Here is a 17,210-nt window from a genome sequence, read left to right on the forward strand (position 1 = left end):
AGACACAAAATGTCAGAGTAACTCAACGGGACAGGCAGCATCTCTGGAGCGAGGGAATGGGAAATGTTGGTTTGATAAATAATTTGAAGATTCATGATAACGCTCTAACATCGGAGAGAACTTGTCTACTGTTTTCACGTGAATAATTGCTACTCCTAAACATGGCTTTAATCATTTTTCTCTAGGTCTGAGGTAGTTGTGGAGCAAGAGAGAAAGAAGCTTGCCTACTGCACAGAAAAGAGGCAGTTATCACCACATTTGAAGCAGGAGCACTTCAGGGACAAGACGAACGATGAAAAGGGGAAGTTTACAAACAAATCGCTGGAAGATAAGCAATCCATTCAGGTTGAAAAAACAGCTGATCCAGGGAAATTGGAACCTGTGAGTTCTGATGTGAGCCATGGCTCACAAGAGGAACCGACATTACACGTAGAAGCTCGGACAGTTTTAAAGCGGAACCTATCTCACGGGTCAAGTCATTCCCTGAAGGTGGAGGATCAGAAGACTGATTCTCTGCCAAATGTAGTTAAAATACAAAATCGGAGTGCAGAGTCAAAAGATCACGTAGACAAACTTGAGGATAAATCAAAAAAAGAAAGACCCTTTGAAGTGGTGAAGGCCGAGAAGACATTTAGGAGAGAGCCCAGGTATGACACGCGTTGGGGCCCTAGACCTGGTTCCAGTAGGAGGGATGAAGGCTACATGAGGCCAGTGAGACGGTCTGGTCCCATCAAAAAGCCTATTCTGAGAGACATGAAAGAAGAACGTGAACAAAGAAAGGAAAAAGAAGAACGTCATCCCATTCCAATAAAAAACAATAAAGCTGCAAAAACAGAAAGGAGAGAGCCACCGCAGCCAAATAAAATAGTCATTAAACCCGAAACTGAGAAGTCTCCTCAGGATGGTTCCGTACCGGTGGTTAAGAAGGCAGGCCATGATCCGAAGGCAGGCCATGATCCGAAGGCAGGCCATGATCCGAAGCCGTCAATTGATAAAAACGAGGCCCCGCCACAAGTTGCAACAGTTGGCAAAACAAACAACAATCAAGCTTTTCCAGTCCAAATGCCAAAAGATGAAAAGCAAGAGAAAACGCACGTTAAACATCAGGTCCCTGAAAGACACCGAGTTGACAACCGGTTTCCCGCCAGGAGAGATTCTGCTTTGCCCCCGCGTAACTACCGGAAAGACATTAGGGAACAGCGTGACTGGTATCCAGAACCGCCATATAGGGGAAGAGGTCGTGGAGAATTTTATTCTCGAGGGCACAGCTTTAGAGGTTCCTACAATGGCCGAGGGCGCGGGGGAAGAGGTCGTAGTAGAGAATATCCACGTTACAGGGAGCCGAGACCGAGGTCTGAAAACGTGCCAAATGTATCTTTTCGGCAAAGGGAAGAGAGCGAAACGCGTAGTGATAGCTCTGATTTTGAGGAGGTCCCTAAACGTCGCAGACAACATGGGTCTGAAACAGATTCCGATACTGAAGCTCATGAAAGTGCAAGTGAAACGGTTTCTGACAAAGAAAATCCATCCAAAGGAAAGCGCTTAAAGAAAGAAGGCCGGCCGGAGATTAAGACTGTTCAAAAGTCTTTTAGATCTGACAGCAACGTGAAGGTGGACAATAGATCGTCTGAAAAGCCTGCCTCAAAAGACGACGACCAAAAGCCAAGACCAGGTTTTCTTCCTCGAGGCGAACCGTCGAGACGTGGCAGGGGTGGGATGTATCGAGGTGGTGGCCGGGGTGCGGGAGGTCGAGGTGGGCCAAGGCCTGGGGCAATGAGGAAGCCGGGGCCTCCTAATTCGATGTGGGCTCCGCGGTTGGAGATTCCCAGAAAAGATGAAGGAGAAGCGAGAAAAGATCATTTTGAGCCACATCCTTTTGACAGGAGACCGATAAAATCGGATCGCAAGTTTGACCACAACAGAGAACAGCTTCGTAAGCAAAGGCCCACTCGGCCACCAAGACAGGATAAACCCCCGAGATTCAGGCGTTTGAAAGAAAGAGAAGCTGCCGCTAAAGTAAATGAGACCACTGCAACGATACTAAATGCAAACTCCAATAGTAATGTGCAGGAACGTCCAAACTCCCTGGAGTTGGCTGGGAGCAAGTCGCCAGATTTATCCAATCAGAATTCTTCGGATCAGGCGAATGAGGAATGGGAAACGGCTTCCGAGAGCAGTGACTTCAATGAGAGGCGCGAGAGAGATGAGAAGAAAACGGCCGATATCAACTTGCAGGCTACCGCAAAGTCTGGAGAGAGCAACTTCGTTCCAAAGAGAGATACCGCAAAAAGAAGCTTCTCCAGCCAACGCCCTGGAGCAGAGCGACAGAATCGTAGAAGCAATAGTGGAGCCAACAAGTCTAACAGAAACTACTCCGCCAACAAGAATGAAAGACGCGGTGGACTTTCATCAAAAACTGGTAGAAGAGGGTAAGTATAAAAACATCAGTTTTCCAGCATTGGAAGTTGAGGATATATTTTCAGCGTTATTGGTTGCCACCATTTTAATTAATTTTTTTGACAATCTAGTCAATTTAGACAAACAAAGGCATAGAAAGATTAATTTTGGGGGCTGTTCTTTAGTTTAGTTTAGAGATACAGCACGGAAACAGGCCCTTCGGCCCACCGAGTCCATGCCGACCATCGATCACCCATTCACAGTTAGTTCTATGTTCCACTTTCACATCCATTCCCAATACGAGGGGCAATTTACAAAGGCCATTAAACCTACAAACCCGCACGTCTTTGGGATGTGGGAGGAAACCGGACCAGGAGGAAACCCGCAGTCACAGGGAAAATGTGCAAACTCCACACAGACAGTTTGAAATGTCATAACCAAATATGCAAATTGGAATCTAATGTTTTTCAAGGTATTTGTGATCTGTCGACCTTTTGCTTACCAAAATTATTGACTAAATTGTAACCAATTAATATTTGTAACGGTCAGTATTTTCTTTTGCTAACCACTATTACGTAGGAAATGTGGTTCAGAGTGAATTATTTTTATTGTCAAACAATTGCTTCAGAGAGATTACACATACTTCACCTTCCTGGTGATGCTTGATTTCCATCGCTGTACTTTTATTATCAGCAGTTGTGGAATGTTAGAGGTTAAATGAGCAGAGATTTCTGAAGTTGGCCAATGGGATGATGTAGCAACCAGAAAAGGTGGATTTCTGCATACGAATGTACATGTTTGACGCTCAGTTCCAACTGTGTGTGTACAGCAATGTATTCTGTCTTTAAAAACAATAGACTCCTTCAACTGTTCGAAGCATTATCATAGAATGGTAACAAATAAGAGGTATTTAGCAGGAGACAAATCTTGTTCAAGCAAGTGTCCTTTTGAAAGGAGAGGGTATGGACATCTTTGCAGTGATTTTCAGTGCAGTACTGTGGCAGATGTACCATTTGGCTGTGCATGCAATACGCTGGGAATGTTTGATTTTTGTGTGTCTAAATAATTTTTAATTAAAACCACTGTTTGGGCAAATCTTAGTACACATTACTTATTTTCTATTCAACCTGACTTCTACTTTTACAAGATGTAACATATAAGTTGTAAATAAGAAGCAATCTTACAGCATTTTGCAATTGAAGTTAAACTGGAATGATGAAAGTTGTATTGTAGAATGGATGGAACAGATCAGTGGAATTAATAAATACATTTAAATACATTACTATCTTGACGTACCCAATACGTTTTTCATTGTGTTTTTTTTTCCTTGCAATTTCAGCATGTGGGGGGGGGGGGGGGTTAGGGCAAGTAATCGATTGTGTTGCTTTTAGGGGATCATGGTTAGTTTCTTGTTTGTATGGTTTGTGCGATGTAGGCCTTTAGAAGAGAGAACAGCAATGATTGGTATTGATCCCACCAGCAGTAATATGGCTCACCATCCAGTGGAGAGTAGCAACGCAGGCACATCCCCAAAGTCCACTAAAGATGCAACTGGGAAGAAAAGAGAAGAGTCCAAATCAGCTAAAAAACCAAAAGAGAAGCCTGATGCATTGTCGCAGTTTGACTTGAATAACTATGCTAGTGAGTATTACTTGATTGCCAACGTTGTACTAACAATTTTGTCTCTACGGTTTGTAATGTTGAATCTCTTCATTGCCTTCATCCTGTTTACAGATCTTCCCGTTTCTACCGCTTTCTGCTGCCCCCAAACCTCCACCACCATTCCCCAATTTAATAACTTGTTACGTCAGAAGTGAGAAAAACACTTCATGTGTTCGTCTGATTTGACCTGATCAAAGGTTTATGTTATACTGGGATCTGTAGATTAATAATCTCATCTGAAATTTTAGTTTTGGGTCTACCAAAGTTGAAGTGGTGGGTGATTTTCTCTGTGGGGAAGGCATCCCTAAGAGAAAGTTGTACTTAAGTGACTGTTATTAATTGGCTGGTTTTAACTGAAGTGAAGGGCAGAGAGCACGTAACTTGGCTTTTACTGCATTTGTCATTATTTTCTCATGATGTAGACTGAGCTCGTAGTTTTCAGCGCAATGCAATTTCCAGATCCTGGTATGGCAAAAGTTGTTATCCATAGATATTCATGAGCTTTGGCAGTTTTGTGCTTGCCTTTTGGAGAACTGTAAATGCAAATCAAAGTGGTTAATGTTAGCTCTTTATTTTGGTGTTGTAGGTGTGGTGATCATTGATGACCATCCAGAAGTGACAACGGTTGAAGACTCCCAGTGCAGCACAGTTGATGATGGGTTCACTGAAGTTGTGTCTAAGAAGCAACAAAAGCGGCTGCAGGATGAAGAACGCAGAAAGAAAGAGGAGCAAGTTGTGCAGGTAACAGACCCAATTAGCATTCTGCTCTAGTTAAAAATGAATGCTGAGAATACTCAGCAGGTCACCGTTGATGTTTAAATCTCATTATCGATTCTAGTAGCTTGCTTATGTCCTCTTGCAAGAGATTGGTATGGAATAACTCGGAGTGAGCAAGCTTTTTTATTTCTCATAGTGATACAGTGTGGAAACAGTCCTTCAGCCCAATTTGCTCATACCAGCCAACGTGTCCCAGCTACACTAGTCTCACCTGCCCGCATTTGGTCCATATCCCTCCAAACCTGTCCTATCCATTCATCCTCACTAAATAGATTCATTATTTCAAGGTGATCCACTCCTTCCAAGTTTGCATTATGGTTCCTAATCATTCAATCCATCTTGCTTTTTCCACCACTATATTTTCTCAATTATATTTGTGAACTCGGTCTTCACTATTTTCAACCCATAAATCTGTTAATGTTGCACGTCTACATTACTTCTGCACACGCAATGTAAAAACAGAACTGCAGATGCTGGTTTATACCAAAGATAGACACAAAGCGCTGGAGTAACTCAGTGGGTCGGACGGCATCTCTGGAGAAAAGGGATGAGATAACGTTTCAGGACAGGATCCTTCTTCAGTGAGGTTATCCACTTTGGTGGTAAGAATAGGAAGGCAGATTATTATCTGAACGGTGTCAAGTTAGGAAAAGGAAACATACAACGAGATCTGGGTGTCCTAGTGCATCAGATACTGAAAGGAAGCATGCAGGTACAGCAGGCAGTGAAGAAAGCCAATGGAATGTTGGCCTTCATAACAAGAGGAGTTGAGTACAGGAGCAAAGAGGTCCTTCTGCAGTTGTACAGGGCCCTAGTGAGACCGCACCTGGAGTACTGCCTTAGAAGGCAGTGGAGGCCAATTCTCTGAATGCATTCAAGAGAGAGCTGGATAGAGCTCTTAAGGATAGCAGAGTCAAGGGGTATGGGGAGAAGGCAGGAACGGGGTACTGATTGAGAATGATCAGCCATGATCACATTGAATGGCGGTGCTGGCTCGAATGGCCGAATGGCCCCCTCCTGCACCTATTGTCTATTGTACTGTGTGCAGTTTTGGTCTCCAAATTTGAGGAAGGATATTCTTGCTATTGAGGGCGTGCAGCGTAGGTTTACTAGGTTAATTCCCGGAATGGCGGGACTGTCATATGTTGAAAGACTGGAACGACTAGGCTTGTATACACTGGAATTTAGAAGGATGAGAAGGGATCTTATCGAAACATATAAGATTATTAAGGGGTTGGACACGTTAGAGGCAGGAAACATGTTCCCAATGTTGGGGGAGTCCAGAACCAGGAGCCACAGTTTAAGAATAAGGGGTAGGCCATTTAGAACGGATATGAGGAAAGACCTTTTTCAGTCAGAGAGTTGTAAATCTGTGGAATTCTCTGCTTCAGAAGGCAGTGAAGGCCAATTCTCTGAATGCATTCAAGAGAGAGCTAGATAGGGCTCTTAAGGATAGCGGAGTCAGGGGATATGGGGAGAAGGCAGGAACAGGGTACTGATTGAGAATGATCAGCCATGATCACATTGAATGGTGGTGCTGGCTCGAAGGGCCGAATGGCCTGCTCCTGCACCTATTGTCTATTCAGGATCCTTTTTCTTCAGAGATGCTGCTGCGATACTCCAGCACTCACTTTTGCACACAGCTTTGTATCCTTGTAGATTAGCAAACTCCATGAAAAAGTGGTTTTGAGACTGTGATTGGATCAGCAATGAGCTTGTTGGATGGTAAGGCAGGTTCACGGACCTGTTTGCCTCTTGCTATGACATGGTCTACAGGATAAGTGGGAATAAAGCTTTTACAGATCTGCCAGTATGAACTTCTTGCTTAAAGTTGTCCGAATGATGAAAGTCTGCAGGATGGCAAGGCCGTGTATGCATAAATGCTGTTATGATTGCTTGAAAGATGCAGCATGGAAACAGGCCCTTTGGCCCATGCTGACCATTGATCACACTAGTTCTATGTTATCCCACATTTCTATCCATTCCCTACACACCAGTAGCAATTTAGAGATCAATTAACCTGTTTTGGGATGTCGGAGGAAATCAGAGCACCAGGTGGAATCCTACACATTCACAGGGAGATCATGCAAACTCCACAGAGACAGCACCTGAGGTGTGAAAGAGAACTGGCTAGAATTTTGTGGAATGGTGTCCTGTCGGAAATGATGGCTTTTACAGTGTTAAAATGATACTTAGAATGTATTTATTTCTTGCAGACCTGGAACAAAAAGAATCCGAGTGAGAAGGGAAGAGGTCAAAATTCTAAATTGCCTCCACGATTTGCGAAAAAGCAGCAGCAGGTAGCACAACAGGCCCAGGCTCAGACCCCTACTTCAGTTCAGTCACCGGCTCAGCCTCAGCCACAGGCTGTTGCTTCAACCACAGATCCACTTCCTGATTTAGCACCAGACTCGACAGTCACTCCAAATGAGACTCCAATAGCTGCACAGGAACAGGAGCTGAATGTGCAAGGAGGAAACTGCGCGGCAGAAAGTAACACAGAGAGTGCCGTCTCCACACCAGCCCAAGCGCAGAGCACGTTGGAAGCAGAGCTGTGGGACAACCAGAATAATTCACCCGCTGAGCTTTCCGATATCGCCTCAAAATGTTAGTACAGGTCGTGTTTCTATGGGCATTTCATATAGTTTCTATTGACATCCTTTTTGCCTTTTGCTGAAAATCACAGCTTTCATTAATCATACAGCTTTATTTAATCATTCTTTAGAGAGACAGCTTGAAAAGAGGCCCTTCGGCCCATCGAGTCCATGCGAACCAGATAACCCATACACTAGCACAATCTTACACACTAGGGACAATTTACAATTTTACCAAAGCCAATTAACCTACAAACCTGTACGTCATTGGAGTGTGAGGGGAAACCGGAGAAAACGCACACGGTCACAGGGAGAATGTACAAACTCCGTACAGACAGCACTTTGCGACAGGATTCACTCTTCATAAATTTGTCATTTCAAATGTTTAGTTTAGGGATGCAGCGTGGAAATAGGCCCTTCGGCCCACCGAGTCCACGCTGACCATAGATCACCCTCATACGAGTTCTGTTATCCCACTTTTGCAACCTACACACCAGGGACATTTTGCAGAAGCCAATTAACCTACAAACCCTCCCGTCTTTGGATCGTGGGAGGAAACCAGAGCATCAGGCAAAATCCCATGTAATCACATGGAGAACATACAAACTCCGCACAAACAGTAGCTGTGGTCAGGGTTAATCCTGGGTCTCTGGCGCTATAAGGCAGTAACTCTACTGCTAAGCCACTGTGCTGCCTCCCGTTCATGAAGGTGTTTGCAAAAGCCTTCAAGAGACTTGGGCTGAAGGCAGTTAATTATCCTGCTGAGGAAATTGGCTACTGGCAGGAGAGCATGGGAATAACGGGCAAGGGTTTAATGGTAGGAGGTGGCCAGTGGCATCCTATAAGGATCTGTTGGAGCCTTCCCGATCCAGTACATTTATAAATAAATGAAAATTGTGAAAATCCGTGTCTTAGGCATGGATTTGGGTATGGTGTGTAAAGAAAAAAGTGTAATCTGTTTTATTTTTTCTAGTGGCGTCTATTAGTCCTCCACCGCCTCCATCTGTCAGTGCATGGAATAAGCCTTTAACATCTTTTGGATCCTCTCCATCACCTGAGGTAAGTAAAATAACTTGCAGAGTAATGAAGAGATTTATTTTAAATGCAATCTATTTTAAATGGTCCATTTACATTGCAGCTTCCAACTGCAACTTGCTGCTTACAGCTTCATCCATACTGGATAAGAAGCATCTTGTAAAAAAATAGAAAATGCTGAGAATTTTCTGGTTAGATGAGGTTTGTGGAGAGGGACCATTCACCAGAGCCTTATTTTTAATAGATTTAACCCGCAGTTCACCTGTCCAGAATTGTTCACAAGCAGAGCTCCTGCTGTTAAAATCGAAATGCTTAACAAGAACCGATCCAATTTCCAGGCTGAAAGTTTGAAATTTCAGTGGTTATCCCCGCATTCTTACACAAAACATTTAGCGTTTTATTGGAGTTGTTGCCCATGCTTTAGTGCAGACAGACTAACTACCTGAGGCAGCACACCCACAGAAATGTCATCACATTCTCAAAGTGTGGTAGAGATCTCTGATGTCACGGTATTAGCACTCCCATTAATGTAAACTTTAGAGATACTTTGCAAAAACAGGCCCTTTAGCCCACTGAGTCTGCACCAATTCACTAGCATTATCCTACACAGTAGAGATAATTTACATTATTTTACCGAAGCCAATTAACTTACAACCCTATACGTCGTTGGAGTGTGAAAGTAAACCGGCGCACCCGGAGAAAACCCACGCAGTCACAGGGAGAATGTACAAACTGAATAGCGAGCACCCGTAGTCATGATTGAACTATCGCTGTGCCACCGTGCCATCCGAATCTTGAGCAAAACATGAAGTGCTGGATGAACTCGGTAGGCCAGGCAGCATCTAGAGGGAATAGACAATAGACAGGTAATGCTGCTCTTTGGACTCTGGCCTGCTGAGTTCTTCCATCGTTTTGTCTCGGTTAGTTTATTGGTGGCATGACATTGGTAAACCATTTTACTGCATTTTTAAACAGTCTTTTTAATTTTGGTCCTTATTGGGAAAACTTCAAGAGGGTGAAAAATTGCACCATCTATCTATATACTAAAACTCTTGTTTGTTTGTTTGTTTGTTCCCGAACTACAGCCTAAACAGTACACGATAACGCACCAATTTTAGGCCCACCTTACTCACCATCGTCCCTTTGGTGCTAATGGAAGAAGTTTAATTGAAATTGGTGTTATATGTTTAGTTATCCACATTTTAAAGTTTAAATCTATCTTTTAGGGAGGGATGGGGTGGAGGAGGGAGGATAAGGGGGTTGAAGGGGATGGAGTTGGGGGGGGGGGGTAGGGGAGGGAAGGGGGAGGGGGGCATTGCACCAATGCAGGAGAGGTTTCGGCCCAACGGGTCCTTGGTCTAGTTTCTTACTAATCCTCGCGATTCTAATTCTGTTCCAGGGTGTATCATTGTCGCATAAATCTTGTGCCTGCAATACAATTTTCCTCCTAGACTGTCTTTGCAAAACACCAACAATCATCTTGATTGCACCCGTAGAAATGCAACTTAAACTTGTGTGACGCCAAGGCGTTTCAAATTAATGTTGCTTTATTTCATTATTGCAATAAGTGAACGGTTATGATTTAAGCGGAGCCCAGAAATTTTTTTAACATTTTGAATTATTTCTCCTCTAAGATATTTTGGGAGGGGTCATTTGTCCTGCAATGTTTCTTAATGCCACAAGAAATTTATCAATTAGTCTTTAAAGATTTGGATAAATCTAAATTTGTGTCATTAAAGTGGATAAAACTGTAAAGTGGAATGATGAATTAAAGTTTATATTTTACAATGCTTGAAGGGATGTGCTGATCAAGTAGTAGTTTACATTACTGCAGAAGCCATGTTTCCCATTTTCTTGCAGGGAGTGGTTTCCAGTCCTGAGGATACAGTTGATCTTGGCATTGAGGCAGGTCAAATTGTGTCAAACAGTAGCTGCACTGCCACTACCACTGATGTTGCAACAGAGAGCGATGTAAACACAACAGAAAAGGCTGCTGAGAGTAACTTGCCAGAGCCCAAAGAACAGCGACAGAAGCAGTCTCGTGCAGGTCCAATCAAAGCTCAGAAGGTAAAACCTTGACTGTTTAAAAGAGTTTATCCCGCAGGCTGTTAGCTCAGTAATTTGTAGCAAAGAGGAGATAACTGTAAACCGAAAATTACATGCTTCACTCTTTGCTTTGTGAAATTAAGAGCTCAGCATCAATTACAAGGTGTGTTTGATATTTGCTGCATATTAGTTGTGTAGGAAGGAACTGCAGATGCTGGACAGGCCCTTCGGCCCACCGAGCCCTCACCGACCAGTGCACCTACACTAAACTACACACACGCTAGGGTCAATTTTACAAATTAACATACAAACCTATATGTCTTTGGAGTGTCGGAAGAAACCAGAGCACCCGGAGAAAACCCACGCGGTTACAAGGAGAACGTACAAACTCCGTACAGACAGCACTCGTAGTCAGGAGCGAACCCGGGTCTCTGTCGCTGTAAGGCAGCAACTCTACCGCTGCACCACCGTACTGCCCTCTAACTTGCCTACACTAATTCAGTCAGCCTTCCCTGCATTTCCATCAATTCCCTCCAAATATGACCTTCAGCCACAAACAATTTGCCATGACCAATTAACCTCAAACCTGCGCAGTTTTTAAACGTAGAATACCAGAGCAACTGGAGGAAACCCATGTGGTCAGAGAGAGCACGTACAGACTCAACACAGACATTGCCTGAAGATTGAACCTGGGTCACTGGAGCTGTGAAGCAGCAGCTCTACTATCTGCTGTCAGGTGTCGATATCAGTTTGTCATTCAATTTAAATGTTTTTTAAGCAGGTTAGTTGTAAAAAGAAAGTCTTAGCAAGTCCAGCATGCAAACTGAAGCCGTGCAAGATTCAGATGAATAATATATTTTGTACAGATTTTTTTGTATTACAATATTATACATTGTAAAAGATTAATTCACAAACTATTGAATTACACATTCAGGTTTGGAGGGATTGTATCAGTCAAATAAAGTGTGCATATTCTGACTTATCTGATTATGGAAAACAATATAGGATTTAGTGTTACTTGGAAAAACTGAGACTTAAAAATCATTTACTGGTCGCTATTCTTGTTGGAACTTACATAAAGTTAGAAAGGTGTTGAAATGAATGTTTTAAAGTTTGAACTTTTAACCTCCATGTCTTTTTTTGTAGCTTCCAGAGTTGAGTCTAATGGAGAGCCAAGAACATAAACCTGGCCCCATTGGTAAGGAGCGATCGATGAAGAACAGGAAAGCCAAAGACGTGCAGAAGGCTGAAGCAGAAGGAAAGGAAGATCCCCCTGATGCTGATGCTGCTGCTGCTGTCGTGAGTCCAGAAGATGCAGAGACGCCAGAGTCTGATGTGGTGACAGAACTGGGCACTGAGGTAAAGACCATGATCTCCGTGCCAGCAACAGAATTTGAAGAAAATTCTAAGGTAATGTCAATAAAGTGCTTGAAACGACCATAAAACAAACAAAAAAAATGTTTGGTAAGTGACATTGAGTTGAGTTGAGAATGCAAAATGGCTTCAAGGGGGTGTAAATGGGCCAGGGCAGGACCAATGGAACTGAATATTGACATATGTGAGGTAATACATTTTGTTTTTTAATTTGCATTTTTTTTTAATGATGTGTGATTAAAGTACATTTGTGATTGGAGTGATCTAGTGGTCCTTGTATAGGCATTGCTGAAAGTTAATGTATGGGTATTACAAGCAATGAATACGTACACCTTTAGTTAAATTTAGTGACACAGCATGGAAACAGGTCTTTTGGCATTGATCACCCGTTAACAGTAGTCCTGTTTTCCCCCCATTATCATCCATTCCCTACACACTGGGAGCAATTTACAGAGGCCAATTAACCTACAGTCATACAGGAAACCCACATGATCACAGGGGGAACGTGCAAATATAGAGCGCTAGTTTGAGGATTTGAGTACAAAAGTAAAGAATCATACTGCAATTCGATGGGACCCTGGTATGACTACCTGTAATATTTTGTACAAATCCAGTCTCCCTACCTAAGGAAGGATATCCTTCTGTTCGACAACGTGCAACAAAGTGTCATCAGATTGTTTCATGGGAAGGAAGTTCTCTCTTGTGATTAAATATTGGGCAGATTGGTGCAAATTGTATTTCAAGTTTACTACATTGAGAAAAAACTTTTTCACCCAGTGAGTTGTGAATTTGTGGAATTCTCTGCCACAGAGGGCAGTGGAAGCCAAATCACTGGATGGGTTTAAGAGAGAGTTAGATAGAGCTCTAGCGGCTAGTGGAATCAAGGGATATGGGGAGAAGGCAGGCACGGGTTATTGATTGGGGACGATCAGCCATGACCACAATGAATGGCGGTGCTGGCTCAAAGGGCCGAATGGCCTCCTGCACCTATTTAAGAGAGAGTTATGTTTCTATATATCTTTATAGTAATGTTGCAGTGTAGTGGCTCAGAAAGGCTGGAATGCCCTAACAATGCTGTTTGTCATGCTAATATGTAGATTCTGCTGATTATTGTGATTAATATTATCCTAACTTATAGAAGAACCTTGATTGTAACCTAAATCTGTGTGCACAAATATTGTTGGTGTCAGAACGTGAAAATCAACAAAAAAAAGGCATTGGTTTAAATTCTAGTCCCTGAAGCTCCACACAAGGACGAGAAAGTTAGTCACTCTGTTCTAGTTCAGAAATTATCCTATCGTGATTCCAAAGTGTGGGGATAATTTGATGTAAACATTTTGGGACAATAAAAAAAACAGTCTGTATGCTTAAGAGAAAAGACAGTGCTGGGGTGACTCAGCGGGTCAAGCAGCATCTCTGGAGAACATGGATAGGTGACGTTTCACAGAGTGCTGGAGTAACTCAGCGGGTCAGGCAGCATCTCTGGAGGTCATGGATAGATGACGTTTCACAGAGTGCTGGAGTAACTCAGCGGGTCAGGCAGCGTCTCTGGAGATCATGGATAGGTGATGCTTTGGGTCGGGTCCCTTAAGCCGTTTTGTGCATTTGTTGTGATCGCAAAAGTATATTTTAAAGTTCTGAATATATTAACTTTACATTGTAGGAATCAATAACTGATTACACAGCCCCATCGTCATCACTGCCAGATCCAGTGTCAACTGGCAATAGTAAAATAGAGGAATCCCTGGCCAGCAATGTAAGTAACAGGACAAAGGATACTTGTTTTGTGCTGCTTTTTGAAGTCAGGTTTCACTTCACAAACGCTTGAGTGACTGGCTTCATGCTGAAGATTACTGAAGCTTAACAGTGTCAAATAGGTGGTCCCATTGCCAGGTTAACTATAATGTTCATGGCTGTATTATTCTTAATATGGGAATGTCCTGAATGTTTATCCGCACAATACAATACAATATCTTTTATTGTCGTTGTACAAGTGCAACGAGATTGAGAATATCACTTCCGTATCGATGCTGTCCAATATATTAAAAAATCACGGCAAAAATGAAAAAAACAAAGGGGGGGGGGGGGCGGACGGAAAAAAAGGGGAACAAGGTAACAATAGCAGCAGATTGTGTTTGCACATAACTTTTAAATTGTTATGTTCTCTTATTTTAAAGATTAGTTTGAACTAAACCAGGTGGAATGCAATTTAAAGTTTTCTGCACCCTAAGCCCGTTTCTAAAACCTAATGTATTTATAGTTATTTGCAAGCTGCATTGTTTAGTATCACCACTGACCTCTTGCGTAAATACAGCAAAAAAAAAACAGATACTTACAGTAATGTTAAATGTAATGGTTTAGGATTTTTCTGAACATTTTTTTGGTTACTGTAGTCTTTCTAGTTCCAGTGAGAGTGTGATGTGTGTTGCCTGCATTTCAGGTGCCCCTGCCCCACACCCTTCCCATCCCCAGGAGGGAGACTCTACAACAGAGCTCCAGCCTGACACCAGTCTCTCCCGCCACTGTCGACTTCACCCTCAAGGTATGTACCTGATCCCCCTAGGGGTATTTTGATATGCAGGGAGAGAGCTGGGTGTGATGCATTTGTACATCGTTTTACCCTACATTTTACCTTCCATCACCGCTACCTGAATTTCCCATGTCCATTAAAATGTCATAATCTGTAACGGTACTCTTTAATATTTTTGCTGGTGTAATGCTTTATGACTGAAGATCAGAAATCTGCACTTCACCCAAAGCAAAGCTACGTTAAATACCTTCAGGTCCATGAATATTCCAGGCTGCTATTTCGATTTACCTGCTATTGCAAGTGTTGTACAGTCATCTACAAAGTCCTTTATGTTTGCTTCTGTGTTGTCTTCAAGAATTATTTGATAAGATGAACTATTGTTAGGAGGCGTCAGTTCTGTTCATGAATTAACTTTTCCAAAGATTGCAAGTGGCTTACCTGCAGCAAATGGAGAGCTAAGTATAACGAGGGTGTCGTCTGATTAAAATGGAACAGATTTGATAATAACACTGCATCCTCTGCAATTGACCCAGTATTAAGATTGGGAATTGTTTGCTTTTAATTGCTAATTCAACATGTTATAAAATCAAACATTCCCATTGTGGAGTTAATTATCTTGCAGCGTGTGAGCTGAGCCATTCAGATTGTGATACCTTTGTTACCTGTATGAGATAGAAGTTCAATAACCCTGCACAGGGCCTCTTCAAATGCATATCCAACTGCCTATTAAAATTACTTATGGAATTTGGATCCTTTATGTAATGCAATCCAGCTCTGAATGAAGAAGGCAGTTTTCCTCTACCTTATTTTGTTCCAAGGTGAACAGGTCATGGTTCGGTGTCTTATAAGGTCACAAGTTATAGGAGCAGAATTAGGCCCGTCAACTCTACTCTGCCATTCAGTCATGGCTGATCTATCTTTCCCTCTCAACCCCATTCTCCTGCCTTCTTCCCATAACCCCTGACACCCGTACTAATCAAGAAATCCTTGTAAAATGGGATGGCAGCGACCTTTGTATAAAACTGATTGGTAAATCATTTGGGGTTTTACAACAATTTGGCAAAGTTGTGTTTTTGAAGTTCCCAAAATTCAGTGTTGATTGTCATGCAGGAATTTGAACTCACCAGCTCTTGGTTACTAATAATCCAGTGTCTATTGAGCCAGATTATTTCATGCATTCTCTACATTGGGTACATTCATAGGAAATGGTTCAAATGGAGGTGGAGTAGCAATTACATAAGAGTATAACTTGTGTGTTTGCTTCATGTCTCAAATTTGCTCATTTAGTAGTGTAGAGAATCCCAACAGTAAAATGTTAATCATTTCTGTTATTCCTTCCTCATTTGTGAACAAATGAAGCTACTACCCAAAACGGGAAGGATGATTAGATAAGCCTATACGATAGAACTTTATTTATCCCAGGAAGAAAATTGATCTGCCAACAGTCATAAAACACAAGATACGTGAAACATGAAATTAAAGTGACGAGTGGAAAGGATTGGGGATGTGCAAAGATTTTTTTGGGGAGTGGGGGTCAGTCTATCCCACGACAGAAGAGGGAAGAGTTGTCCAGTTTGATAGCCACAAGGAAGAAGGACCTCCTGTGGCATTCTGTACTGTATCTTGGTTGAATCAGTCTGTTGCTGAAGGTACTCCTCGGGTTGACTAGTATGTCATGAGCTGTATTGTCCAAGATGCTCCGCAGTTTGAGGAACATCCTCACCTCCAAGTCCACCTCTCATGAATCCTCCCATTTTCACATTTATAGTTACAGTTCCTCTTATTAGTTGCTGTTGTCATTTGTTTTCTCAAATTAAGGATTTAATTGGCTTTTGATAGCTTTCCAGTGTTGTACCTGGTTAGTTGGTATAGAATTGAAAGGTTTTCAAATGTCTAAACACTAGCGAGGGGTTCCCTGGCTTTATTACAGTTCACTGATTTGTTTACGGTCATGTTGATCCTTGAGTTATTTTTTGCATTCAATTTTTCAATCAAGTTGTGAAACTGGTTAGTATTAATAACTTCATTGAATTGTTTGAAAGTATGTCGCTGTTCCTTTCATAAAATTGCACAAAGGAACAGTTATTGTATAGTGTAGCTTTTTTGCTTAACTATTTCAAGGCTTTTGAGTGCTAGCCAAGATTGTTTGGAGCATTGTATAAAAGGGAAATTTAGTGTCTGCCTTGTAGAAAAATTCTCAAAGCAAAAACTAGCTTACCACAGAGACATACCAGCTAGACTGTACATTAAGTGACTCGGGTTATGTGGGACAGTGGTTGCATACAAAACTGGCGTTTAACTAAATTAAGTAGTATTGTCCCAGACAGTGGGAGTTGATTATCCGTTCAGTTTTGCGGAAAGGCTTGCAATTGGAAAAATAGGGCAGCTCGTATTGAAAAGGTGGGTTATGTTGTCGTTATTGCACTTTTTAGGTCTCAGTTTTTAAAAAGTGTAGCAAGTTCTATTTTTGGAAAATATTATTCAAGTTTAGGCTTTTAAGGTACTTTTAAATGACTGTACAGATTTTAAGCTTAAAACATTGAATGCTTTTAAGCATGTAATGAATGTTAGCTGTATTTAATTGAAATAATCCAGCATTAATAATGGTGCATTTAACATGGTACATTTTGGACAGTATCATTGTTTTTGATGCCCACTGTAATAGATTATCATTGTCAGGGTTCATTTACCACTAGCCACTATTCCATGTTACTCTAACACTTAATTTAAAAAATAGGAATAAAAAAAAACAAGATTTAAAACGTAGATTAATCTTTGTTTTTGCATACAAGGTA

At 42.0% G+C, this 17,210-nt stretch overlaps 1 protein-coding gene across 8 annotated transcripts in view; it reads left to right on the plus strand.

Moving 5' to 3' along the window:
• The window catches only part of prrc2c (proline-rich coiled-coil 2C), an 81,684-nt gene that overhangs the window by 49,197 nt on the left and 15,277 nt on the right, over window positions 1-17,210 (plus strand). For 5 of the 8 annotated variants that reach the window (XM_078407790.1, XM_078407784.1, XM_078407783.1 and 2 more), the window contains exons 16-24: window positions 186-2,429; window positions 3,833-4,038; window positions 4,646-4,800; window positions 7,053-7,443; window positions 8,404-8,489; window positions 10,326-10,532; window positions 11,658-11,921; window positions 13,549-13,641; window positions 14,326-14,427. In XM_078407790.1, coding sequence (XP_078263916.1) covers window positions 186-2,429; window positions 3,833-4,038; window positions 4,646-4,800; window positions 7,053-7,443; window positions 8,404-8,489; window positions 10,326-10,532; window positions 11,658-11,921; window positions 13,549-13,641; window positions 14,326-14,427 — 3,748 coding nt within the window. The remainder of the gene's footprint in view (window positions 1-185; window positions 2,430-3,832; window positions 4,039-4,645; window positions 4,801-7,052; window positions 7,444-8,403; window positions 8,490-10,325; window positions 10,533-11,657; window positions 11,922-13,548; window positions 13,642-14,325; window positions 14,428-17,210) is intronic. The other 3 variants (XM_078407787.1, XM_078407788.1, XM_078407789.1) reach the window with 3 other exon arrangements.

Source organism: Rhinoraja longicauda, chromosome 11 (genome assembly GCF_053455715.1).
Source record: "Rhinoraja longicauda isolate Sanriku21f chromosome 11, sRhiLon1.1, whole genome shotgun sequence".
NCBI lineage: Eukaryota > Metazoa > Chordata > Chondrichthyes > Rajiformes > Arhynchobatidae > Rhinoraja > Rhinoraja longicauda.